General features: G+C 39.0%; 1 protein-coding gene across 7 annotated transcripts in view; it reads left to right on the top strand.

Moving 5' to 3' along the window:
• Nucleotides 1–27293, top strand: part of PLXNA1 (plexin A1) — a 391291-nt gene that overhangs the window by 183458 nt on the left and 180540 nt on the right. For all 7 annotated transcript variants that reach the window (XM_087923772.1, XM_087923767.1, XM_026723218.2 and 4 more), the window contains one exon: nt 15508–15648. In XM_087923772.1, coding sequence (XP_087779898.1) covers nt 15508–15648 — 141 coding nt within the window. The remainder of the gene's footprint in view (nt 1–15507; nt 15649–27293) is intronic.

The following is a 27293-nucleotide window of genomic DNA, read 5'->3' as shown; positions in this document are numbered from 1 at the left end:
TTATTAAATGCCTCCTGCCATTATATGAATACTCAGTCTCTGCTCTATCTTGAATTCTGTGTCTGAACCTATTAGAGTTTCAGGAGAAGTAACGTTAAATAGGGTGATTCGGTTGTGAATGAGATTTGGGGAGTGCCTAAATGCTGAAATAAACCATGTGGGGTGTTGGGAGTCCAGTGAGAAACATAGGGTAACAGAAGGTAGACTTTGCTGTGACCAAATTTTATAATGCAATTCTGGCTATCTTTGTGAGTTGAGACTAGAGCAAGAAATGATTTCATGGGTGCATGTATGACGTCTTTTCCCTGTTCTGCTTTTTTGGCAATAGTGTTTTACTTTTTGTACCTGTTCTAAATCAGTGGCAACACCACTTTGTTTCTATGTATCAAACTCAAAGGGGGAAAGGCAACGGATGGTGTGAAAGTATGGAACGTTGCAAGTATCACTATATTATCTTCCTTTCTCCCTTTGCCTCCCTGCAGAAATATTTCTGGAATGGACTCTCCTCATATCTTCCAGCAGGTGTCAGCCCAGAGCATAGCACGGGAACTTGAAGGACAAATGGGAAAGGGGGGGGGGGGGGGAAAAGGGGCTTTGAAAGGCAGTGCCATAAATAAGCTGTTCTTTTGCACTGCTCCTTAGCACCCCATGAGCCCTGGAGAACTGGAAAGGGCTCCCCTGAAAAGGTTGCAAAGTGTGTTTTTAGCAGATAAGTCTTTGCCTTTGAAGTATGGCAGCAGACTAAAGCGCCCCCGTCTTGTTGTTGCTGCCAGCCACTGCGAATTAATCACAGCCACATACAGATAAGAGTACAAAGCATCACAGAGCATTGTGCCAGAGAAGTGGGGGTGTGGGGGGAGACGCAGGCAAGAATGAGAAATAGGGAAGGACGGATCCACAGTGGGAAGGTCAAGAGTTTTGCAGATATACAGGAATTGCAATTCCAATTTGCATTTCTCTGGTGCTTTGAAACATTGACAAACTACCCTGTCTTTTTTTGCGCTACAACTATGTGCGTCTAATTGAAGTAGTTTTTCGTCTATGTAATATTCAACCTAGCTCTTTCAACTTTTTCGCTTCGCTTTGATCTTTGACTTTTCAATTATATTCTTAATATGATTTTATTAATTAAGTGCTTCATTTCTACCTGAGAAAAGTACAGAGTTGTGAGCTATTGATGAATGAGTTAAAAGTTAAAGTCTCCTGCGGGTTGAGTTCATCTGGTGTATTTTTTTGTGAAGGTTTCTGTGCAATTTTGGCAACAGACTAAAACTGCCTTTTTCCAAGCTGTTTTGTTTTGGTTTTAGTCTATAGCCCCTGTAATCTCCTTTACTCTCTCATTCAAATACTAACCAAATCTTATTGTTCTTAACCCATGAGCATAGACCAAGGGCTTCTATGTACTGGGACAGTTGGATGGATTAGCAGTGATGGTGAACCTTTTCAGCACTGAATTCCCAAATTGGAATGCGCATGCGCTGGAGTGCTAGAAACATGAAGATCAGCTGGCCAGTGTGCATACATGCACCGGAAACCAGAAGAGCAGCTGGCGACTGCATGCATGCCACAGAGAGGGCTCTGCGTGCACCCGTTCGCCAACACGGGACTAGAATGATCCTATCTCCTGTGAAGATGTTAGATGAAGAAGAATCTGGAACTGAAGATCCAGAAACCAGGCTTAAGAAAGACTGACTAACCCTAAAAGCCCATTTGAGACATGCCAACATCAGTACTGAAGAAGCATTTTCAAAAAATCCATACTCATACATAGCATGAATAAAAAAAAAATTTTTTTCTCCGAGTATAAGAGATTTCTGAGAACCGTCATTAAAATCATGCAAATTAATTCCCTTATATTTATTTAGAATTTCACACTTTTGACACATTTCTCAAAATGTTTTCTTTCTTCAGAGCAGAAATTATGTTTATGATTAGGCTATTTGTTTGCAGAAGAGCCAGTGTAGCATATTAATGGGTATACATCTTTATTGAAAGGCGATTGAATCTGCCACAATAGATGTGGGGAGGGAAAGGTGGCAATAAAAGCAACCATGTGATCACCTTTTCCAAAACGATATAGGAACTTTGCAATATAGGTAGCAACAGTATACAGTAATAATAGGGATAGGGATTTAAATCTGTCTTTAATATAAAATAACGGATCTTAGGAACTTTTAAGTTATATACAGAAATCACTTTGGTGTAGTGGTTAAAGCGCTGGCCTAGAAACCAGGAGGCTGAGTTCTGATCCCGTCTTAGGCATGAAAGTCAACTGGGTGACTTTGGGCCAGTCCTTCTGCCTCAGCCCAGTCTACCTCACAGTGTTGTTGTTGAAAGGAGGAGGAGTATTATGTATTTTCACTACCTTGAGTTACTTATAAAGTAATAAAGGCATGATACAATGCAGTGCAATGCAACACAATGCAATGCAGCACAATGCAGTACAGTACAACATCGACATCAACATTGTGTGGGAAGAAGGGCAAACCCTCTTCATCATCTTGGAAGACGTATGACAATATTGATCAGTGACCTCACTTGACCTATCCATTATCTGAGGACATGTGAGGGATAAGCCACTGATTTACTGAGGAAAATTTACATTGTAATCATGAGCTATTAATTTTGAGTGCAATAGAGTGAACTCAGCCTTAAGAAGTCATGAATTTTTGGTACAAAGTTATCATGCATCCTCGTTTATACATATTTACAAACTTGCCTGCATAGATTATCAAAATAGATGCAGGCATAAAAGGATATTTTTAGAGATGTGATTACACACAGCAATTTTTTGTTGAAGCATCTAAAACTCATGGGAATAACTTATCTGAAGTTGAGAAAAATAACTTGGGCTATATTAAAATCAAAAGAGTGTAATTTCAACACATACACTTTGCAAAGCAGAAAAACAAATCAATATACTGACTCCCAATTTCTAACTTGCATAGTTACAATCCAGCTCTAAGCTGGACAAAGACAGAAGGCAAAAATACTAGTAAAATATTATCCCTGACTGCTTCCTCTTCTTTCTGCCTAATTGCTTACTATTGTGCTGTTTTGTGAGACTCCAAAATTATTCTTGCTGATTCTCCAAAGTTTTTTCAAACAGTACATTCCACATTCTTCTTGCTCTTTTTATTTGTTACATAGCTTTCCTTGCCAACTCACAGTTATACATTATATTCTCTGAAATATCTTACCAGGAGCAATTGCATATATCTGAAGTATAATATTACCCAGACACCAGGCACCTTTATGTCTTACTTTTGTCCAGATATTTATAGCGGCTTCTGAAATCCTACATATCCATGAAACTATCTGAAGAGCATAAGTTGACAGAAGTTGTGTTAGTGCTGTGCTTTATAACATATGCAATTGCTAGAGGACTTGGCTTTCTGATTAATTTGGGACCAATGGATGCCATTTAATTTTTAAAATTATTATAATTTTGGCTTATATGCCACTCCATTTTTGAGGATTCCAAGTAGATTCCAAATGACTGACTGACTGACTGACTGACTGACTGGGTTATTTATTGTTGCCCATGACTCTGAGTTGCATACATAATTAAAACACAAAGCTAAACAATCAACCCAGTTGAAAATAGTTAAGAAGAACATAACATTAAAAAGACAGGAGAGAGTGTGTTTTAAATCTGTACATAATACAGACATTTAATGGATGCTACGCTTTCATGAGATCTCCAGTCCAAATGACAAAACCAAGTTTTTGAGGATCTTCTAGGATGGGTGTCAAACTCGATTTTATTGAGGGCTGCATCAGGGTTGTGTTTGACCTTTGGGGGGGGGGCGATGGGTGTGGCCATCTCGATGTCACTTCTATCAGGGGCACCTGTGGTGGCCGGAGCGCTCTGTCAGTGAAAATGGAGCTCCGGCCACCACAGGTGCCCCTGATAGAAGTGAAAATGGAGCTCCATTTTCACTGGCAGAAGCCCCACCGGCAGTCATTTGCTGTTTCCAGGGCAGTCCCGCAGGCCAGATCTAAGCACCCTGTAGGCTGGATCTGGCTCATGGACCTTGAGTTTGACACCCCTGTTCTAGGAGGTCAATAGTGCTGAGGCCAGTCTCTGGGGGGATTAGCTTAGCAATCTGGGAGTCCTAGCAGAAAAGGTTGTGCCTCTTTAGTGAGAAGGTAACAGTGTTGCATATGCCTTGGCATATAGTTATGCCAGCCACATGATCATGGAAGCATGTTCAGACAATGCTGGCTCCCTCAGAAGAGAACTATAGATGAGCACTACCCCCCGGAGCTGAACATGACTGGATTGGGGAAACATTTATATTTTTTTACCTAGGCTATTCCAAAGGCATGGGGCATCACTGTAAAGCCTGGAGTACTAATTCATCATAGATGGCAGTTCTTTTGATCTGAGATGCTCACCAGGCCCTCTCTACTAGAACCTACCAGATGAGCAGATTCAACTTTGAGAAAGTAATCTCATGAGGTACCTGACATCATATAGGGTTTTAAAGGTTGTAACCAACACCTTGAATTTCATTCAAAGCTACCTGGGAACCAGTTTCCACAGTAGTAGTGTAGTGGTATTACATAAAGAGATTCTAGATCTTCCCACAGTTATTTAGGCTGCTGCAGGCTGAATCAGGCTGAAGCTATTGAATGATCTTCAAGGACAGTCCTGTGGAGAGCAAATTGGAATAATCCAGCTGTAGAGTGACAATGGCATAAGTGACCAGGAGCAAATTATTCTGTACCAGAAATGACTGCAATTGGCACAAAAGATATACTGTAATTGCGTGAAAGCTCTTCTGGCTGCTGTTCAGCCAGAATCAAGAAGAACCATCAGATAGTGAGCCAGCTCCATCTTGCAGAGTGCAGTATGTCAAAAATTATAGAAATACTTGGCCTCTAGATTCACAACCACTTTGTCTTGCTGAGATTCAGTCTATGGCTGTTTTGCCCATCCATGTCCCAACAGCTTCCCTGCAGTAACACTAGGTCGTCTATTTTCTGTTTGGCCCAGGGTAGAGATAAATAATTGATGATGCATCATCCCACACTAGCAGATGACTTTTCCCAGCAATTTCATTTAGATGTTATTTGGAGGGAGAGAGAGACAAATTATGTAACATTCGGTAGTGGGATTTAACTTCTCCTTTCTCACTACCCCTGAATAAAACTGAATACAGGAAGAGCACCACAAAACAATGCCTATCACTTGGAGCCAGCCTATATTATGACTAATTGAGTTAAAAACTGCTGAGAGATCAAATAAGACCAAGAGAGTAGCATTTTCCCTATCCTAAGCTTCCAGAGATCACCAACAAGAGGTTTTTGAAACAATCAATGTGGTTTCAGTCCCACAACCACGCCAGAATTTTGAGTGGAACAAGTCCAAGTAATGTACTTCAAACAGGACTCTCAATAACTGAAGTTTAATTACCTTCTAACTATCCTTCCCTAAAACAGTGGTGTCAAGTAGCTTCTGAGGAAGGGCAGATCTAGCATTATTTAAAAGGAACACCCCTCATTCCCAAAAGGACTTACCAATGTTTTTATGCAGTCTCCTATTACTTCCATGGCAGCTTTTATGAGGTTTAGACAGGATTGTACATGGAGACTCTGAACTTCCTAAGGATCCATAGGTTCAGACCCATCCTAGATAAACCTGTATGACGAAGCTTCTGCCATTTCTGTTGAATCTTCCCAACAGCATTTAACTCTGAGCTGGTATGAGTGATTTTGTCCTGAAGGAGATTGTGTGAATTCATTGCATTAGCCCAGCAGGTAGTTTTTCTGACTTGGCTTTTCATGATGGGGATTGATTACTCTTGCCTCTTCCTCTAAATTTATCATTACCTAGTGGGACAATGCTAGCTTTCTAAACTCTGCACAGTTTTATTGGTGGCTAATGTCACCAACAGTGAAAGAAAAATAACACTCTGCATCTTCGTCAGGATATTATCCTCCTCCTGTTTCCCAAAGAATGCACAGTAGTCCTAAGATAGCACTTCCATTGACTGTGTTATTCAATGTTTCTTCATGATCTTCTAATTGAGACCAATTTATTTTATGATCATTGTAGGCAGTTTTGGTCCTTCCTTCCTTCCTTCCTTCCTTCCTTCCTTCCTCCCTCCCTCCCTCCCTCCCTCCAAGCTACTGTCTATTCTTATAACCTAAACAGTCTATTTTCCATGCTGAAAGAAACCTGAAAATTATGTTTGTAGCCAGCGAACAAAGTTACTTACTTGTGGTGCCAAAGTGATCCTTTAGTATTTGTATTCTGTGTGTGCTTAAATGAGTTCTCTTTCTCTCTCTCTTTTAAAGACTGGTTCCTTTTATAAACATGAAACTAGAATTTTCTTCCTGATTTCAGCTGTAATACAGCTGACAAAGCGACTGTTCGGTTTAGGCAACCGTTAAGTTATTAAGAAATCACTGAGGATTCTCATAAATTGTTCTTTAAGGCAACCAAGATGATATTTGTAAGAAAGCAACTTTTATCTTCCAGCCAAAAGACCTGTCTTATTCAAAGCAATATCTGCATCTTTTTTTCCTCCAAGTTCTTTCCTTGTTTTCATTTTCTCTTTTTCATTGCTATTTTTGGCTTTGCTGTCGTAATGAAATCTTATTATATTAAAGGAGTGTCAAAATATGGATTGGAGTATTTTAACCTTTGACCCCATACAGATCACTAGACCAGAACTGATATTAACAGACAGTCACACTGCATTTTCATATTTCCTATTTTGTGCTTCCACGTTCTGGACCAACTGCAGCTTTCAAATGATGTTCAAGAACTGCCCCATATAGAGCATGTCATAATTGTCTACACACAAACAGAGTAAAGCATGAATGATTGTAAAGAACATCTTCAGCAATAGATGGAATTAGTGCATGAGATGAATCTATTTAAAGACCTTCCTGGGCTTGGCTTCCATCTGCTCCTTGAGCAGGAGCTGCAAGTCCAGAAGGATTCCTGAATTCTCCCCCAGTCCCAAATGGAGCACTGCAATTCCATTTGGGATTAAAAATGGAAAATCTGCAAATTTGGGTAGTCCAAATATTCACAGCTTAATCTTAATCTGTTCTTTAAGCGTCTTCAGGCACTAGGCCAAGAATTGATAGCATCGCTTGGTTAGTCCTGGATGAAATATACAATGGAGTAATATTCAGCTAGATATAATTGGTATACCTGACTTCATATCGATGGATGACCACATCTAGCAGCTTCATGTAGATGTTAAACAGGAGAGCTGTCACCTGTCCTCTAAGCCAAGGAAACACAACAAATTGAACTATTACTACTTTATTGTAAAGCTATATTAATAGAATCTTGCAAATCTGAAAGTACAAACTTCCTGTAGCCACTTTTAATTCCTTAGAGATCAAAGCAGGCCAGATTGACTCACCTATATCATCTCAATCACAGATCATCAACAAACACAATCAGTACTTCTTAATACTCTGGCTTTTCCTGAAGTTTATTGTAAGTGGAAAAGATCTTCCTTCCTTAAAAGGGAATGATGGGGGCTGGGTGTAAATTGTTCTAAAGTGTTGGGCGACCTGTTGAATGGGCATAAGATAGCCCATTAGTTGTTAAAACATGATAATTTTAGTTATAAACTTTGAACACTACTTAGTTACATTACCTAATTTTGAGTTGGTTTTATTGGATACATGGACGTTTTACATACTGACACCTGAAATTGCACAGCCAGTTACTTTCTTGCTGTGTTGTTGCTAATTTGTGAAGTTAGATATGATAAAGAATTCTTGTTTATATAACCCGTAAATTCTTATATTACTTCCTATTTTGCTTTCCTACTGTTTTTTTATTCCTTAAATAAATTACATTATAAGTTTCATTTTGAAAATATCAGCACAGTATGATGACTCACTTACCCAAAGCTGATGAAGCAGGAAGAGAACTGTCAATGAGAAATTAGAGCAATTATTATTATTTGAGTAATTAACATATCAGGATGAGGAGAAAGGTTAATAGAGCTTTTTCTTATTTTTTAATGGGGCTTTTTTAGTGATTGAGCAGGAGAAATAAATGTTTATTTTCATTGGTAGAATGGGGAACCAATCATAAGAGGCAACGGCAGTAGATATATTTGATTTAAAGACTTAGTTTCCATGTGTCATGTAGGCTATGTTACTGCCTACCCAGTAGTGGGATTCAGATTTTTTTACTACCGGTTCTGTAGGTGTGGCTTGGTGGGTGTGGCAGGAGATGGATACTGTAAAATCTCCATTCAGAGGTGGTATTTGCCGGTTCTCCGAACTACTCAAAATTTCTGCTACTGGTTCTCCAGAACTGTTTGGAACCTGCTGAATACCACCTCTCTGTCTACCGAGAGGAAATAAATAAGATATATGAGTCTGGAAGGAAAGGTTTCACTCACTATGAAACAGGTAGATCATGGTTGTCAAATTCGCTGCATCACGTTACCGTCACATGACGTTTTGCAATGTTTTTCTCCTTCATGGAGCTGGGGTGGCCGTGGCCTGCATGTGACGCACGTGGCCCATGGGCCACCACTTTAATACCCCTGAGGTAGATGATTTGGGTCCTGGAATGTAGACTGAATTTTGATTCTGGGTCTCATAATACGTGACTTGGAGATGTAAATACTCATTTTATATTAGGTTATTGGATGCTGTTTCTTTTGCCTCTTTGTTTTCTTCAACTTCCAAGGATCTGGGCTGTCACAAACTTCACATGAAAATAATTATTTGGAACAGAGTGAAACTAAATATTCAGAGCAGGATCTTTCTCATTCATTTGGGTCTCTAAACAATCGAAGATGCTGCAGGAAAATATATTCTTTGACAGCACAGTTGCTACTTTTAGTTTCTTGAGAAGAGGTTTGACTCTCGGAGTGGTGGCTAATAGTTTTTGAATATATGCTTCAAGATCTTCAGTAATGTAATTCTCTTACATTGGAGTGTAGCCAAAGATTGTATAGGTAGGCAGAAGTATGGATTTAATTCCATGGCATAATCAAACTTTATAGCCTTTTCAAATTGCATAGTCCAGAGATGGTAGGCAGATGCTAAGAATTCTGGGAATTGTAGCCTCAATACATCTGAAGAACATAGTTGTAACTGCCTCTTTTGCAACCATTTCAGCATTCATAAAATATACATTACATACAAGACAAATGGCATGTATAAGTAGTCCTTGACTTACAACCACAATTGGGTCCAGAATTTCTGTTGCTTAGCAGGGTGGATGTTAAGTTCCACCCAAGTTTACTCCCCGATTGTTAAATGAATCACATAGCTGTGCTCTGGTTTCCCCCATTGGCTTTGCTTGTTGGAAGCTGGCTGGGAAGGTCACGAATGGTGATCTTAATGAATCTGGGATGCTGTCACCATGCAAATACATGCCAGTTGCCAAGCCCTCAAATTTTCACCGTAACTGTGGGGATGTTGCTACAGTCATAAGTGCAGTGACAGGTCATAAATAACTTTTTTCAACAGCGTTGGAAGTTGGAACGGTCACTAAACATATTGTTGTTAAGTTGAGAACATATCCTGAAAGAAATCCAATTGTGTTCATTGAGGCGTGAATACTATTAACTTGTGTTTTGATGATAGCATAAGCCGCTGAGATGTCTTTTTCTTCCCTTAAAAAAGGTTATAATCTATTTCTGTGATGTTAAGCTAGCTCAAGCCAAATACTTTCATACTATCCTCCCTAATGGAGTTTAGTGTGGCACGTGTAGGATTATCTCACTGTGTCTCCTTAGCTGCCCTCTGAGAAAGATTAGATTGAGAAAGTGCCTAAATTAAGGTCTCCTCAACTGCCTTCATGCCTCCTCAGATCTCTTAGTGCAAATATTACACACTATTTATTGTATCCTGCTGTCTCTGATGCCTGCCTCAATGAAGCAGCGACAATTGAATTAATGTTTTCCCATTTGGTGCTCTATTTTTTTTTTTCATAGGATCATGTCACATAAACAGTAGATTGATATAAATCGTAGAATTGCCACTGATAGTGAAAAGTTACTACTAGAATTGCTTTTATTTACCACCAATTGATTTTTAAAACTAGAATAGGAATATATTGATTGAATGATGAATATGGCCCTTAAAAGGACTGAAAAGGGTGTATTTGTCATAGGAATTCAGCCTACGGGAAACTGTTACCATGCTTAAAATGTCCATGGGATGCTTCTCAGTTAATTCCTGAAGTTGACAAACCCAGTAATTACAGTCACATGGAACAGGAAGTGTTTATTTTTTACACAGCCTCCCTCTCTCACTCACAGAGAGATTTTTTCATCTCTCTCAGCATAAGAAAGAAGGTGCTTTTTTTCCAATTAAACACTGGATTAAATGGCAGTTTGCAACTTTCAGAGTTACACTGAATTCCTTATCCATTGAAATTAGTGAGAATTAGGCTGTGGCATGAACGAAATGGTATTAAGCTCCCTGCCAGCCATGAATCCATGGATATCAATGATATTTGAGTTCACTACTTGTCAAACTATAGTTTTTGAAAATTGGTCCTATTTTGTTATGTTATACTAGTGGTTTTCATTGGATGGAGGAAAGCTCTTAGAAGTACTGTCTCCCTTTGGTGGCTTTATATGCGTAGGACATCAGCTGAGAAATAGTCTGGTTGCTTTGATATCCTGTGATTGAGGGATAACATTTTCCTTGGGGTTTGGTTAAGCTTGGAACTTGAATATTTTCAAGCAAATATATCCGAAGACTTGCCACACTTTGTGCTGAAATCATAAGCCCTTTGCATATTTTAATGACAATGAGATGCAGGTCTGTTTTAAAGAAATTTGAAAAAAAACAACAACCCTAGAAGGGATCTAGGAGGTCTTCTAGTCCAGCCCCTGCTCAAGGCCATCCCAATCGAATGGTTGTCTAGTCTATTTGTGAAAATCTCCAGTGGGGGAACACCCACAACTCTGGAAGGCAAGCTATTCCACTGATTAATTTGTAAGACTTTATCTTTGACTTAGCTTTAAGAATTAGGAATTGATAGATCTTTTGGGTGGCTTTAATTAAATTGTCTATTTTTAATTTATTTATTTTTTTTAATTTTATTTTATTGATGGATGGAATTTCTAACACAAATGACTTTGAACAGGAGAAAATCTCAGTATATCCAATGTTGATTACTAATGCAGATATTGTATTAACTTTAAAATACTGGCCTGTTGGTAAAGCGTTAAAGTATTCAGGGAGAAATAATTACCCATTAGTTGGTTAACAGTTTTTAGTAATGACCTATATTTGCTAAACAGGAAAAAAAGCCCAGCCTGTAAGATTAATGAAAGGATGTGTTTAAAACAGCTTATCCCTGCCTTTATTTTGGTATGTGAAACTGGATCATAATTTTCTTTCATTGTTTCAATATCTTAGAACATACAGCAGAAATGGGAGGGCCCCCAGTTTTGACTTCTAACAGTATTTTTCACCATACAGTATGTCTGGTGAAAAAAGAAGGTATGCCTGCCTCGCATATTTTCCATTTAGCCTGATGTTAAACGGATTGGAATGAGCTAAATGGATTGCAATGATAAGCCGAAGCAAGAAAGAACGAATGGGTAGGTGGGTGGGTGGGAGGATAAGTTGGCAGCCAAGAACTTAAAAGGGAATGTAGAGTATGGGAGAGGGGCAGAGAGATAGGGGGGAGATATGGTCATCAGATCCAGCTATGGAATGAGGGAAGTTTCAGACTAGCAATTTTAGGGAACATGTTGGGATGAGGAATTGGCAGCTGCCGACACACATTCCAGGACTTGCTACGTATTAGCTGAGCAGCTGTCAGGCTGTGTGTAAAGGCTTCTTGCAATCACACCTGCATTCCTGGACACCTTCACAATGAGCCCAAGCCCTGTTCGCTGTAGGGGACCAGCCTGTCTATATCTCTGCTGCTGCTGATCTATCTTCTTTCACTCTGGGGCGTCTCTCTTAATCAAATACATTTGTTTTGTAAAACTGACTAAAAATAATCCCGGGCTGGTATGTATGTGCTGGATGTTGGCAGTGAATCAAAGGCTCTGCTCTAATTAAGCAGGCCCTGGTTTGTTTGTGAGCCGCATATATTTCCATGCTAATCAGCCACACGCCAGGATCCTGCCTTCTAAGCCTCACTTCCTTTGCCTGATTGGAAACTATGCAAATGGACGGAGGGAGTCTATTTATTGCAGCCTAGGAATGAGGCTGCAAACCATTTTGTGGGGCTTTATTGGAGTGGGAGGGGCAGTACTTTGGCTGGAGTTGCAAAAATAATGGATAGGCCAGTGAATCAGTCCAATTATTTACTGTTGCACAAAGGGTATCAGTTACTCCTTTGTCATGAAATGCTTTCTTAGTCCAACATTCCGCTCAAAGTCACTTAGATTTGTTGACCAGGTATTGCTGCAGTTCATAGGGAATTGAATGTAAGTATATAAAACAACACGAATCAAAATGCAAGGCGTGTCTAGTTGTAGGTTATATTTCTCACAATTGCTAACCATAGAGGGAAATCCACAAAGGGAGCATGATCATAGTAGTACCCTCCTGCTTATACTTCCAATAGATTGCATAAAAGAGCATTTTGTATCTGATTGGGGAAGCATAAAAGCATTTTGATAAGTAGCCATTATGGACCACATCCACTATGAATCTGTTTTGTTCTCTTTTAAAACCCCTACAAATGAATAGAGATCTTGGGGAAGCAAAATTGTTCATTGTACAAAGTAATGCTTTCTTTTGTCTGTTCTGAACTTTTCAACTTTCAACTTTATTATGTGACCCCAGATTCTAGTAGGTGAATGAGTGGAGCTACGTCCACACCATTGTGATAATCTTCAAATGACCATCCATTCTGAATGTTTATTCATGCCACCAATTTTGGGACTGTATATAGTTTAAATGGTCATTGGAATTAGTATAGACAATTCTTGACCTATGACCACAATTGAGCCCAAAATGTCTTTTGTTAACTGAGACATTTGTCAATGTGAGTTTTGCCCTATTTTATGACCTTTCTTGCTCCAGTTAAGTGAATCATTGCAGTTGGTAAGTTGGTAACAAGGCTGTGAAGTGAATCTGGCTTCCCTATTGATTTTGCTTGTCAGAAGGTTGCAAAAGGTGATCGCGTGATCTGAGATACTGCAACCATCATAAATATGAACCAGTTGCCAAGCAATTTTAAGCATGTGAAAATGGGGATACTGCAATGGTTGTAAGTATGAAAAACAGTCATAAGTTTTTCAGTGCTGTTGTAACTTCAAATGGTCATTAAGCGAACTGTTGTAAGTCGAAGACTACCTGTACATTATCTTTGTCTAGATCAAGGGTCTTCAAATTTGGCAGCTTTAAGACTTGTGGACTTCAACTCCCAGAATTCCTGAGCTAACATGACAGGAGGAGGAATTCTGAGAGTTGAAGTCCGCAAGTCTTAAAGCTGCCAGGTTTGAAGACCCCTGGTCTAGATAGATTGTAGGGCCAAAAGACGACTGAATCCAGATTTCAGGATTAAGGTTATTCCCCATTTTCTCCACAATTCAGGTTTTACAAGTTGGCTTCTAAGAGTTTTAATTGCAGAAAGGAAAAAAAAGAGACAACTTTCAGTGCAAATAGATAAAAGAGAAGCATGATGAGCATCTTGATGGCAGCTGAATGAAGAGAATTACCCTAGTTATATTCTGTCCCTATCATGAGTTGAATAGGATCTTATAATGCCTTCTAATGCTGTTATTTCCTCTGTGGTGAAAGCAAATCTTTTTGGATAAGATTTATTGTCACTATTATTAATGGGATTAGAGCATTTGCTATATCCCTGCTGTGTCGGGAACAAATATGCTGATTGACCCTCACTCCTTTTATGAAGTATAACTTCTAATAGAATACACGGGGCCTTGATTGTAATGTCGAAATAGTGATGAAATTTGTCTTCATTCTCTTGGCTCTCATGCACCTTCTTTGCATGGGATGTTAGTGCTTTCATGAGATCTCCAGTTCAAATGACAAAACCAAGTTTTTGAGGATCTTCTAGGAGGGGTGTCATTGAGTGGTTTACTGTAGGTGCTTCACCTTCTTGATAGGCTGGAGAACCTTTCAAGAGCAATGCAACTATTAGGTTATTGGAAAGTTCATTGGGTAAGGGGAGCTGGCTAAAACAAAGCATATATAATTCATCATTAAAAAAAAACAAAAACCCAAAGATGATTAATTCCAGTAATGATTCCAGCAAATGTACGAGATGGTAAATGCTGAAAGGTGGTAAATGTGTAATTGCTCTGGCAAAGGAGATAGGCTGTAATGACAGGTAAAAGAAAAAGGATCTGTATCCATGAGAGGTAAAACCTATTTGTTGGATGTGCAATATTTCTGAGGCTACCACAAGAGAGGCTGAAGTTCACAAGCAGCTACCATTTTTCCTCCATCCAATTCAGCCCGTAGAGAAATTGATAATGGAAAACTTGCTCTAATTAAAGGATTTTTATATTTTCTACATGGTGATGGTCAGTAATGCTCAACATACCTCTTACTGGCACTTTCTCTAGAGATACTAATACACATTATCCAGTAATTGCCTGCTTCATTTTTTCAAATTTATTATTTTAACTGTAGTGCACTCAGAGTTCATAATAATGGCAAGTGGTATACAAATGCATCAAATAAATCTTCAATGAAAACCAAATGGAAATAATTGGTTTTTTTTATTGTGAAAGACATAAAAGTGATAACTCAAAGGTTCTTGAAAAGGCAGAGAAATTATTAATTAACCAAATGCAATTGATAATTCTTATTTTTTCTTATTTTGTTTTTTGTTAAAAAAGCAAAAACAAATGAAGTATTTTAGGAAAATCTATACCTATTTCTATTTCACAGAGCTGCATTTTCCATTGCCAAGCAAAACCAATTCTTGGGGGTGGTACTGTTGGATACTCACATTAACTTACTTTTTCAATTATCAGGCAGTTGGTAGGATAGGAAACTATGAAGTAATAATTGAAATAGTAAAGACTAAATATATGTTATGCTTAACAATGCTAATTGGGACTAGCAACTCTATCACTAAGCCCTATAGTTGTGAAGTGCAACATCACTTGATTGTACTGATTTGTGTTGGTAGTTGTACTTGCTGCTGTTGTGTAAATTATGGTTGCAGCATTCCATGGTCACATGTTTGCCTTTTGCAATTTCCTGCTGGCTTCCCCATTGTTAAAAAGTCAGCAGTGAACATTGCAAATGGTAATCATGTAACTACAGACACTGCAACCATTGTAATGATGAAACAGTTGACATTGCCAAGTGCTGATAGTGATCATGTGACTGGGAATGCTACAGTGGCAGCAACTAAGTCATTAGTTCCCCTCTTTCAGCATCATGGTAACTTTGAACAGTTGTAAACTTAGTGCCATTCAACGAGGACTACCTGTACTTGTATAGAACTTGGAACACTGTGTCTTTGCAACCTAATAAATGAAAGCCATCTTAATTTTGCAAAAATTGCACCAATTTTCATGCTTCTTACATGTTCCCTGTTTCTTTCAGATCTTAGTTGATCCTGCCAATCCCATTGGACATTCAGCCTTGCAATATGAAAATGTGATAGCTCATGATGGCAGTCCAATTTTGCGGGATTTAGTGCTGAGCCCTGATCTGCAATATCTTTATGCCATGAGTGAGAAACAGGTAAGAATCTAAATTTGTATTACATTTCATTTGCATAAACCCAACTCTGGGGAACCCATAACCAGATGATTAGAGGTTTCTTTTTAATCTTTGCTGCAAATGGAACATTTCAAGCACAGTGCATTAACTTAGGGTATGGTTGTAAGATTCTTGGATGAATTGAACAAAAAATGCATAGACTGGTGATGTAGATCATTGGAATAAAAGTATTTGTATGACTGACAAGCAGCACCTTTATAGAGGGATGGCTGTTTTAAGAGATCGTTTTAAAAATGAGCAGTTTTAATTGTATCATATGATAGTTTATATGAATTCACTCAGTAAATTTCAGTTTTAGCAAGCCCTACACATGGACAAAAGCAGTATAATGCAAATCAGTGTATTGCTTTCGATACCATCAATCATGGTATCCTTCTGAATCACCCCCAAGGATAAGGGATGGCCAACACAGTCTTGTGGTGCTCGCCTCATTTCTCCAGAGTCAGTTCCAGTTAGTAGTGATGCAACATCTATATGAGGCTACTGGGAGACCTCATCCATTGCTATGAGGTGAGGTATCATCACTATGTTGCTGATAATTATATATTTTTGCTCCTGGTGTATTAAGCAATGCTGTGAACATTGTAGCCCAGTGCCTGGAAGATGGAAGGGTCTGAAAATGGGATAATAGGCTTCAGGTACACTCTGGCAAAACTGAGTGGCATGGAGGACATGCCAGTTGTAAGACTATACCATCTTCGGTGCTAAATATCCTCCTGTACTCATAATTCCTACCTTGCAGGTGACAGTTGTAGTTAGGAGGCCTTTGCATAACCTTGTGTTGTACACCTGTTGGACCTGTTCCTAGATCTGCTCCAGACAGAACAGCTCTGGGAGAAGCACTGACTGGGTCCAATTCATGTTGCTAGTTTTAATCTTCAAAGCCCTTCATGGCATGTGACTGAATTATCTAAGGGACTCCCTCTCCCTAATTATATCTCCCGTTCCATTAGGTCTAGGGAATTTGGCAGGTCCCAAGAAGTCAGCCTTCCCTGCTGTGGCACCTGCCTAATGGGACATTCTCTCCCCCCCCTCCTAAAGTGAGGTTAGGTCCATCTCCTTGTCAACATGCTTGGGATCCCAGGGGACCAGTGAAATTATAAAATGGCTCCATTATTGTGGTTGGCCTTGCAGTTTTTATATTTTAATGACTGTTTTTATACATTTGTTGTTTTAATAAATGGTTCTAAGCTGTCCAGAGTCATTTTTGTCAAGTGTATAGCCATATAAATTTGATAAAATAAATGAATAAAAGGCACAGCACAACTGACTATAAAATGCCTTCTGCTTGTGGATCTGGTGGCTGGCAGTTACTACAAAAATGGATTTATGTTCAAGAATGAACATGATGGTGTATCTTCATCTATTCAATATAGTTTCCTAATAAATTCCATTTTTGTTTTTAATGGCAACAAGTACTGATCAGGTGCTTCCCTATTTCTTTCTCCATATGTTACTACAGTAGAGTAGTATATTGTGCTTGCTTTGGTTGGGTTCATTAGTTGGAACTTTGACATTGTTATTGCCTGCAAACACACAAAATCTATTGCTTGTGAAAACATTTGTACCAGCAGTTTAACCCCTCTTAATCCTTTTTACTAACAATATGTTTTCAAAAATGGAGTGCCTGGCTGATGTCTTATTGCAGTTCAAATATTTCTCAGTCGAGGCAGGCACCTATCATTGTTGGGTTAGTTCACCTATTCTGCTAAATAATTTTGTTTTATCCTACGGTGAATGTATGAACCTAGCTATTGTGGTTTATAAACCAGAATTTATAGCATAGTGTTATTTGGGCTTTATATAATATATAGACCTAGCCACCATAAGTCGCAGAATGTTTGTTTTTTGTTTATTCCATTTGTAAGGCTATCTACTCAATAGGCAATTCTATATTAATTAATATATGTATTAAGGGAGAACAAACGGATGACAACAGAAAAACCTCTCCCAAACCGTTCCCCCAAATAATGCTAATACTAATACAGATACTGTTACTATTACTTCTACTAATACAGAAAATCTATATCCCATCAACTGTTATCCCAAAGCATCCCAAAATTGTTAAGCACAGTCCCTGACCCTCAAAAATTTGTCCATTCCTGATCTGTTTTTTTTTTTAAGTGTGAATGGAGGAATGTTAAAACTCTTATTATAGTTCCTATTTTACCTCCTCAGAAACTTCCATCTGAGTTTTCTTCCAGAATTAGAGATTGACTAAGGAATAAAACGTAGACAAAGAGCTTACAACAGCAGAAATACTTTTGATCCATAATATCTCCTTGGTTCAAAATATTAAATGTCCAGATTTACTTTATATAGAGAAGAGGAAGGTATGGGTTTCAATAATGGAACTGTTGCAAGTACATTTAATTTTGCAATAAGAGGAATCAGACTTTTCCCCGCCATATTTATATCTGATTGAATGTTCAGTTGTTTGCTCATGGAATGAATAAAAATATTTAGTTGAAGTGGAATGGAAAGATAAACTTGTTTATTCATTTAATAAATTTATATGCTACTCCAATAAAGTGACTCTGGACAGTATTCAAAATGCCATTGCTTGAAAGCAAATGTAGATGCATTTAGCATCTGTTCTAAACTTATTAGAACTCTCTTGGGAAAAAAAAACACTATTTGTCAGATTGACTTTGCTACAGGTATTATAGAAATATCTTCTGTACTATTTGAGTAAGCTAAACAGGTATTAATATAGGTAAGGAATGCCAGAAATGGTACTGCCTATGGAGATTCTCAATCATCCAGCTCATCTTTGTCATAAAGGTGCTTTTCAAAAGACAACCAAGAAGCTGAAGAAACTTCTTGGATGAGAAGCAAAATGTTTTTAAGGGACAAAACCAAGGAAGTCCAGTTGCCCTTTGAAAAGCTCCTTTGGTATATGGGAGGTATTGTGGCTAATTGTTTCAATATTCAATATGTCTGCTGTGCGATTCTTCAAGGTTAAAGGTCATGATGACTTGCATATTCATGTGCATGCTTGTAAGCATGTCCCCATGTGCCAAATATATTGGCTACAGAAAAAAAATTCTAAGAAAGTTTTTAGTGGGAATTGCCAACTCCAGGTAGTCAGGCAGGGGTAGCTAGGGATTGCACGGGACTTCTATTTGTTTGTTTTTTTGGAAAATCTTTAATTCAGGATCTTCCTAATTGAAACTTTTAGATACTTCTAGGTGTTGCCTACATGTACTGCTCTGTATTACAGATGTCTAGTCTGGAGGTGTCTGTAACATCAGTTGTATCCAGGGGTGGGATCAGAGGTGGTATTCATCAGATTCTGACCAGTTCTGGAGAACCGGAAGTGGAAATTTTGAATAGTTCAGAGAACTGGCAAATACCACCTCTGACTGGCCCTGCCCCCATCTATTCTCTGCCTTCCAAGTACCAGCTGATCAGCTGGCTCTTCTTTTGTTGCCCTGCATAGGAGAACGGAGCTGGAAAGCAGGTTAGTGGCATGGGGAGGGAATGGGGATTTTGCAGTAACCTTCCCCAAGGAGTGGGGTGGGAATGGAGATTTTACAGTATCCTTCCTTTGCCATGCCCACCAAGCCAGACCCACCAAGCCAAGCCATGCCTACCAAGCCATGCCCACCAAGCCACGCCCACAGAACTAGTAGTAAAAAAATTGGTGGGATTCTGCCAGTTCGGACTTGTACAAGTGAACCCCTATCTCTGAAGATCAGCTGGGAGCGAACCAGTTCTCTCTGATGATCATGTGGGCCTGCCCACCTGCCCCTACACTGTACTGACCTTTATCGTCTCAGCTGATCAGTGCAGAAGAGCAGATTGCTGCTCTTCAGCTATGTTGCTCCCCCAAATTAACATAGCAGGTAAGGATTTTTGAATTGCTGTTCATGCACGGGCAGCGAACCAGTTGTTATACTGACAACATCCCACACCTGGTTGTATGCCTATGACTGTCTTCTTCAGGAAAAGATATACAGAAACACTTGTATAAATGCACCAGAAACCATCTGATTTAAGTTCATCTGTTTAAATGCGAACACTTCAAATGGAATAGTAAACTGGTATAAAAACATACGGTTCAGGAGTTTAAAATAAAGGCACTACAAACTCTCTAAACAGTTTACTAAACAGTTTACTATGCCATTCCTTCAGAGGTTTTATTTTAAAACAGATGAAGACATTGAAAAAAAAAACTTGGTTCTTCTTTCGTGTAAAATGGCATTTTGAAATGTTTGCAATCACAGTGGAAAGGTAATGAATACAGATAGTTGTCAGCTTACGACCACAAGTGAGCCCCAATTTTTTGTGGCTAAGCAAGACAGTTGTTGGGTTTTGCTCCCTTTTATGACCTTTCTTGCAGCAGCTGTTAAGTGAGTCATTGCCATTGTTAACTTAGTAGCACGGCTGTTGAGTGAATCTGGCTTCCCCATTGAGTTTGCTTGTAAGAATTGTCCCAGGACCCTGGGACAATGCAACTGTCATAAACACGAGTCAGTCTGAATTTTGTTCATGTGACTATGGGGATGTTGCAACGGTTGGAAATGTGAAAATGTTCATAAGTCACTTTTTTCAGTGCCATTGTAACTTCAGATTGCCACTAAATGAATGGTTCTTAGTTAAGGACTACCTGTATACCCATCTATAGATTGGATAATTTATAGATTGGATAATCTCTGGCTAAAACATTGCAGAAATAGACCAGTCTGAGAGATCATGGACTAGTAGCCCCAAACGAGCCAAAAAAGTTGTTTCAGTCACCTTAGCTAACAGGTATCTAGGTGTACCCTGCTTTATCATGAAAGGGTGGGGCATAAATCTTATAAATGCATAAATAACAATTAAATTTGAAATGAAGGATAAGTTCTGCTCAGAAAGAGATATATAATATGTGGCTGCTCTTTAGACAAGAGAAATACAGGAAGAAAATACAGCAAAAATCTTATCTTACATTGCAGTCATTCTTTCTTTTGAATTCTGAGCTGATAAAATCAGATATTTTCTGTAGTATAGAATCCTTCCCTCCTTCATCAATGCTTATCAGCATTTACTCATATCCCAGTCCCACTTAGAACGCCTGCCTATCTAACCCTTTCAAAACTTGCAGGCTTAGCTGCTAAATACCTCTTTCAAAACAGCTTCTTTTGTTCCAGTGCTTGAGGCTGAAGTGGCACACCTGCTATGAAAGAAAATGGCCTGCTTCAAAAGATTGTATGTCCCCTTGGTAGTTAAACGGTCAAGCAGGCCTTGGAAAAATCCCAGGCGCCTGAGCACAGAGATCTAACTTCTCATGATATTCCTGTTTTCTTCCGTGAAAGACAGATTTCTAGAAATTCAAAGTATGTTTCCAGAGCTGAACAAATGCCATCCAAAGCCTCTGGATTCTATCAGAAGTTCTCTCTTGCCTACGGGTGAAAATAAGATTCTGCTTTAATGTGATGAAGGTAAATTGTCTCCACTGTACTCAGCATTTGAAGCAATCTGAAAGGACTTAAAAAGGGTAGTTTGAGGCTATTGCGAGATATTTGACAGATTCATCTATAATTTAGGAGTGATATCTAGAAGTAGTAATTTCCCACAATTTGTTACCTATTCTGATCTAGTGAGGTAAACCTTGGACTGTTTTCATGTAGGCTTCTGCTGGAGTTAGTGATTTAAAAAAATTGGGCTTCAGTTTAGAAGTGGCTAGAGCTGGGAACCTTCTAAGGCAGAATCCCATTTAAACAGAAGATGGGTCTCTTAGGACTAGTAGGATTACTCCTCTCTGCCCCACATCTCTAGTACTTGTGGACAGGTACATTTTAAGAGGGTTAAGTTGCAGAAGGAAAGGATGACTTCCTTCTTTATGAGGGCAAATAATGTATGTCATTTTCATACAGAGATCTGAACTGGATTCTGAATAATGCTCTAAAGGGCAGAGCTGGTCACCCCATGATGCTGATGCTTGTAGTGGAACATCTGCACACAAACCAGAGCTAGGACTATGTTTTACATGTGTCAACAGCAGGGGTGGTTACATGGAGGCCAATTCAAGCTGACTTCCCAATAGAAAGGCAATGTGTACTTCAGTTTCAGTAAGTAATTGTAGAAAGAGAAGAGAGAAGCAGTATCTGTCAAAGAAACAGAACTACCAAGGGCTTTTCTTGATTCCATAATCCAAGCCAGCAGAAGGAATTTTGCCAGCCAGGATTTCTCAATTTTTTTGAAATTAATGGGTCTTTGGAAAGAAATTATTTAAAAGCCCTTGATTTTTTTTTTAAAGGGTTAGCCTGGAGACTGGAAAATAATCCTGCAAAGATCCTTATGGAAGAAGCCATTGGTTAGAGACTTAGAAGGTATTATAGAGAAATGTGTTAATGTTATCAATTGAAACCAGTGTTTCCCAATGTTGGCAACTTTAAAATAAGTGGATGAACTACAGTTCCCAGAATGCTGCAGCCAGCATGACTGACTGGGGCATTCTGGGAGTTAAAGTCCAGATACCTTAAAGTTATGAAGATTGAGATGCACTGGCTTTAAGTGTTGGGCAGGGAGGTGGCAGACCAGGTTCTAGTTCTCCCTCAACCACAGAAACTCATTCATAATGTTGGCTCAGTTGCTTTCCTGCACAACAACTTCAAGGATTGTTACGAGAGAAAAAATAGGTCATGTACTATGCTTAGCTATACATAATTACCTTTTTTTTTAAAAAAAAAAGCGAAAAATTGCTGACTTCCCCTTTTTAATCTCTCTCCTCCTTCCAAGCATGTGATCTAGAGCACAGCTGTTTTTAAGAAGAATTCCAGAAGCAATATTCTTTTCCATACTTTAATTCAGGGGTGTCAAATTCAGTTTCATTGAGGGCCGCATCAGGGTTGTGTTTGTCCTTGGGGGTGGGGGGTGGGCATGGTCAGGGTGGGTCTGGCCAGCTCTATGCCACTTGTGTCGGGAGCACCTGAGGCAGCCCGAGAACTCTGCCAGCGAAAATGGGCATCCAAGCTCAGTTTCTGGCTGTGACAGCCTCCTGCAACCCTCTGCCAGCAAAAATGCACACGGCCCTCCCAAGCTCCATTTTCATTGGCAGAGGCACCACAGGCCGGACCTTTGCTCTTTTCAGAGAAGCTCTGTGAGCCAGACCTAAGTACCTCATAATCCAGATTTGGCCTGCGGGCCTTGAGTTTGACACCCCTGCTTTAACTGATCAATTGTAGTTATCTTTATATCTTACAGACCCATGCTCTGCCCTGGAAGAGAGGCCATTGTTCCATAGAAGAAAGCAAAATACAAAATCAGAGGCCCATACTAAATTTATTTTCTGGGAGGGGGCAAGTGAAAGAAGTCCCTCACAGAGCATGGACAACACATACAGGAGAAGGTGTTGTGATATCTCTGTAATTAGTGGATTTTATGGATTCTTTTGAACATGGACATCTATGTACAACACATGAAATGATTGAATATCACATATGGTTCATTTTACAACTAAGGTTCAAATCTCCTTGGATACAACAAGAGGAGGCTTTTGACATTTGTTCAAGTTGCTGTGATGAAACTGACTCAAGAATCATTCTGCTTGTACAGGTCCCTTTCTCTCACATTTGTGTAATAAAAATAGCTTTCATCCATAGCATGCTGTTATCAGGATGTTGGTGGAAAGTAATTAAATGAGCAGTTGTAACAGAGCTCAAAGGGCCTGAGGAATGAGGGGATTTTAATCAAATCTGGAGGAGCAATTAATAAAGAACTTGTAACCCCTTAAGGGTGACTCCTCATGGCAGATTAAAAAGAATGAGGGTTATAGTTTGTGTCTGGGGCAAAGACAAATTAGTGCAAGAAGCTCCCATGGTTTTTAAAATGAGGGTTACCCTCTGTTGTTGGTGATAATAAGAGTTTGAGAATTGGGAGCTAGGAACTGAATCTTTCAGCATCAGTCGCAATTGCAGCAAAAGATACCCTCCTAATAAAGCAATTTTTTGTGTATGTTTGTGTGACTTCCATATTGACTTTCGGCAACCACATAAACAAGGCCAGCTCTAGGCAAGCTTTTCAGAAGTGAGTGGTCAGCCATTGCCTTCTTTTTAGAGCTGAGGGAAACTGACTGGCCCAAAGCCACCAAGCTGGCTTTATCTTCCTTACAGTGGTGATACAAAATGTGTTTTACAATCTGTTTGGTTGAGTTTTTTTTCTTAAAAAAAAGATCAAGGCATTTGTGATATGGGGAAACAAAGTTTTCAGCCAATGCACTTTGTAACAGAAATGTGTATGTTGATACAGAAATCAGAGCATGGAAAACTAAGCCTGGAAAGCATGCCTGAAGTATCCTGTAGCATTTACTGTTGTATACAGAACATATATCATGTGCAAGGAACAAGTCCAAGAGCTCTTCCATATGACCACTCAAGAATCAGTGTTTGCAACTTCTGAACATATAAATTTTGTTATGAGTAGTGGTTGTTAGTTACTCCCTTTTCATTTGATTCACTTATAATAGCATAACTAATTTGGGATTTTCAAAAGTCTTTTGAACCTAAGATAAATTTCAAACATAAATTCTCTGTTTGATGAGACTTCTGGAAAGAGAAGTGCTTGATTTTAAAACAAGCACTTTGGGGTAACTAACATTATTTTTTCCATTTCCGGAGGCTCTTTCCTCATTATTCATCTTCTTGGCCTGGATAGAACATTTAGTAAAACAAAGATTGCAGAAGTCACTTAGGGACGCCTACACAAGTTGTGGTCTTTCAACCTAAGCAATACACTAGTTTCTTACCTGGAGTTTGATGAACCCAATTTGGCTGCTTGGAAACATAGTGTGAGTAGTTTTCAACTGATTGACAGTAGGAAGATACTGTGCCTCATCTACTTCTTTTTTGCTGAGTTACTACCTATGAATGTCAGTGCCTTCTTCCAAGGGCTGACCTGAGGTCACCCAGTTGGCTTTGTACCTACAGTAAGACTATAACTCTCAGTCTCCTGGTTTGTAGCTTAACCATTTCACCAAACTAATACTCACTGCATCTATAGTCAATCTCAAAATAACAATTTATCAGAAGACAAACCGGTATTATCTATGGATCTCTAGGATATTCCAGAAAATGACACAACCTGGAAGGGTAGCTAATGTTTTAGATAAAAATAGAAGATTAAAAAAATCTAGACAGGCTTGAGCAGTGGGTTGAAGCCAATAGGAAGGAATTTTACAGAGAGAAATGTAAACAAGTTAAACAGCCAACTATGTGATGCAGCTGCTAAAAAGGCAAATACTATTGAGTTGCATTGACAGGAATATAAAAACTGACTTTGGGAAGTTGTTGTTTTATTTTTCTCTTCCCTGACCATATTCCTTTGGGCCCCTCTGACAGCAATGGACTCCCCAGTTCAAAATGAATGGTGACAGATACAGCAAGTTGAGCAGAGGCCCAGTGAGATAGTGAAGAGTCCGGAAAAGCAAGCCTTACAGGGAACAGTTAAAGCATCTGAGTATATTTAGCTCACAGAAAAGCTGACTGAAGGAAAATACGATAGCAGTCTTCAAATAGGTGAAGAGTTGTTTTATAGAAGAGGAAATGGACTTATTTTCTATTAGTACATATAGCTTGACTAGAATCTGTGTGCCAGAGTTCAAGGAAATAGATTCAAGGTTGTAGACATCAGGATCAACTTTCTGACTATATAAGGTGTTAGACAGTCGAATAGGCTGAAACTCTCCTTCTATAAAAAACAAACCAACCATACAGTGCTCCATCAAATTTAACATCTCAATCAAAATCAACTAATCATTTAAATTTAGAGAAGGTACCCAAAAGGCGACTTGGTAAAACTCCCTCCAACAATAAGATTTAAGACTGTGGCCCCTGCAGGCAAGCTGTCAGAGATGTTTCAGTGGATGCTGCAGATGAATCTAAGTTTCTTTTCAACCCGGTGATTCTGTGATTTTAACCCCTAGTTCCATTTAACTTTGTCTTTTTTTTTAATTTTTTGACAGGTTTGCACATTTAGGGAAATAACATTCAACTGTTGCTTTATTTTCAAAGAAAGCCTGGGCTGCCTTTATGGAAATAAAGAATAGTGCTTTGCATGAATGCAGTCCCGCAATTACTTTGCAGATTGCAATAAGGGGAGTTTTTATAGGCAATCCGACTCACTCTGGTTGGGTTGGGGATCCCAAAGGCAGGAGATTAAAACAACACATTTATTTGGCCTGGAAGTCAGTATAGGTTTTGTTACAGTTTCCTAAAGCTAGAGGGCAGTAGAAAGACTTTACTGGTGTGTGTATATAGTCAGATCCTAGAGGCCATGAAATTGTATATGCTATATGTGCTTCTACAAATGTTTATGGACTCCAGTGGTCCTACTATGGTCCCATTGTGTCTGTGCTTCCACACTGGGACTCAGAGCCACCTATGTATTCACAGATGAAATGCACAATAGTGTGCCTTCTTCTAACCTGTATAAATGGTTTAAAGGTTTGGAGAATAATTTCCAAAGTTGTTAATCATGCTGTTTTTTATTATTAAAAAAGCAAGGTTAGTTGCTTTCTGAACCAGGCTTTTCTGATTAGCCAATTTCCCAGGAGTTGGATTTTATTTCACATTTTGGTTGTCTATAAAAAGAGAGTAATATAAAAGTCTTGCTAATAATACTGTGATCAGAAGTGGATCTACAGAGGGAGGCTGGTATTGCTGTCTGCTTCCTTTTCTGTTTTCTGTTTTTAATAATGAAGAGTAACTGATAAACTGTTGGGTAAATAAGATAAACATTGATTGCCAGAAAATTGTTGAAATCAATTTCTCAAAAATATTAAATGAATGGAACAGATAAATAGATATTTCTGGCTGTCTTCTGGAGAGATAGATATACAGTACATTAGATACAAAATAAATACATAGCAACTGAGAAACATGTACATATTTTGAGACTTTCATCCTTATTGCTCTTTCATCCATACTGAAACTGTTCTAGATACAGGTGAAACTCGAAAAATTAGAATATCCTGCAAAAGTTCATTTATTTCAGTAATGCAACTTAAAAGGTGAAACTAATATATGAGATAGACTCATTCATGCAAAGGAAGATAGTTCAAGCCGTGATTTGTCATAATTGAGATGATTATGGCTTACAGCTCATAAAAACCCCAAATCCACAATATCAGAAAATTAGAATATTACATGCAATCAATAAAACAAGGATTGTACATAGAACAATATCGGACCTCTGAAAAGTACAAGCATGCATATGGACTCAGTACTTGGTTTGGGCCCCTTTTGCAGCAATTACTGCCTCATTGTGGCATGGAAGCTATCAGCCTGTGGCACTGTTGAGGTGTTATGGAAGACCAGGATGCTTCAATAGCGGCCTTCAGCTCTTCTGCATTGTTCGTTCTCATGTCTCTCATCTTTCTCTTGGCAATGCCCCATAGATTCTGTATGGGGTTCAGGTCAGGCGAGTTTGCTGGCCAATCAAGCACAGTAATCCCACAGTCATTGAACCAGGTTTTGGTGCTTTTGGCAGTGTGGGCAGGTGCCAAGTCCTGCTGGAAAATGAAGTCAGCATCCCCATAAAGTTCGTCTGCGGAAGGAAGCATGAAGTGCTCCAAAATCTCCTGGTAGACGGCTGCGTTGACCCTGGACTTAATGAAGCACAGT

This window comes from Pseudonaja textilis, chromosome 2 (assembly GCF_049901715.1).
Source record: "Pseudonaja textilis isolate UNSWEBS1 chromosome 2, rPseTex1.2, whole genome shotgun sequence".
NCBI lineage: Eukaryota > Metazoa > Chordata > Lepidosauria > Squamata > Elapidae > Pseudonaja > Pseudonaja textilis.
Note: the sequence above shows the minus strand (reverse complement) of the source record. Positions and strands in the feature narration are given on the sequence as shown.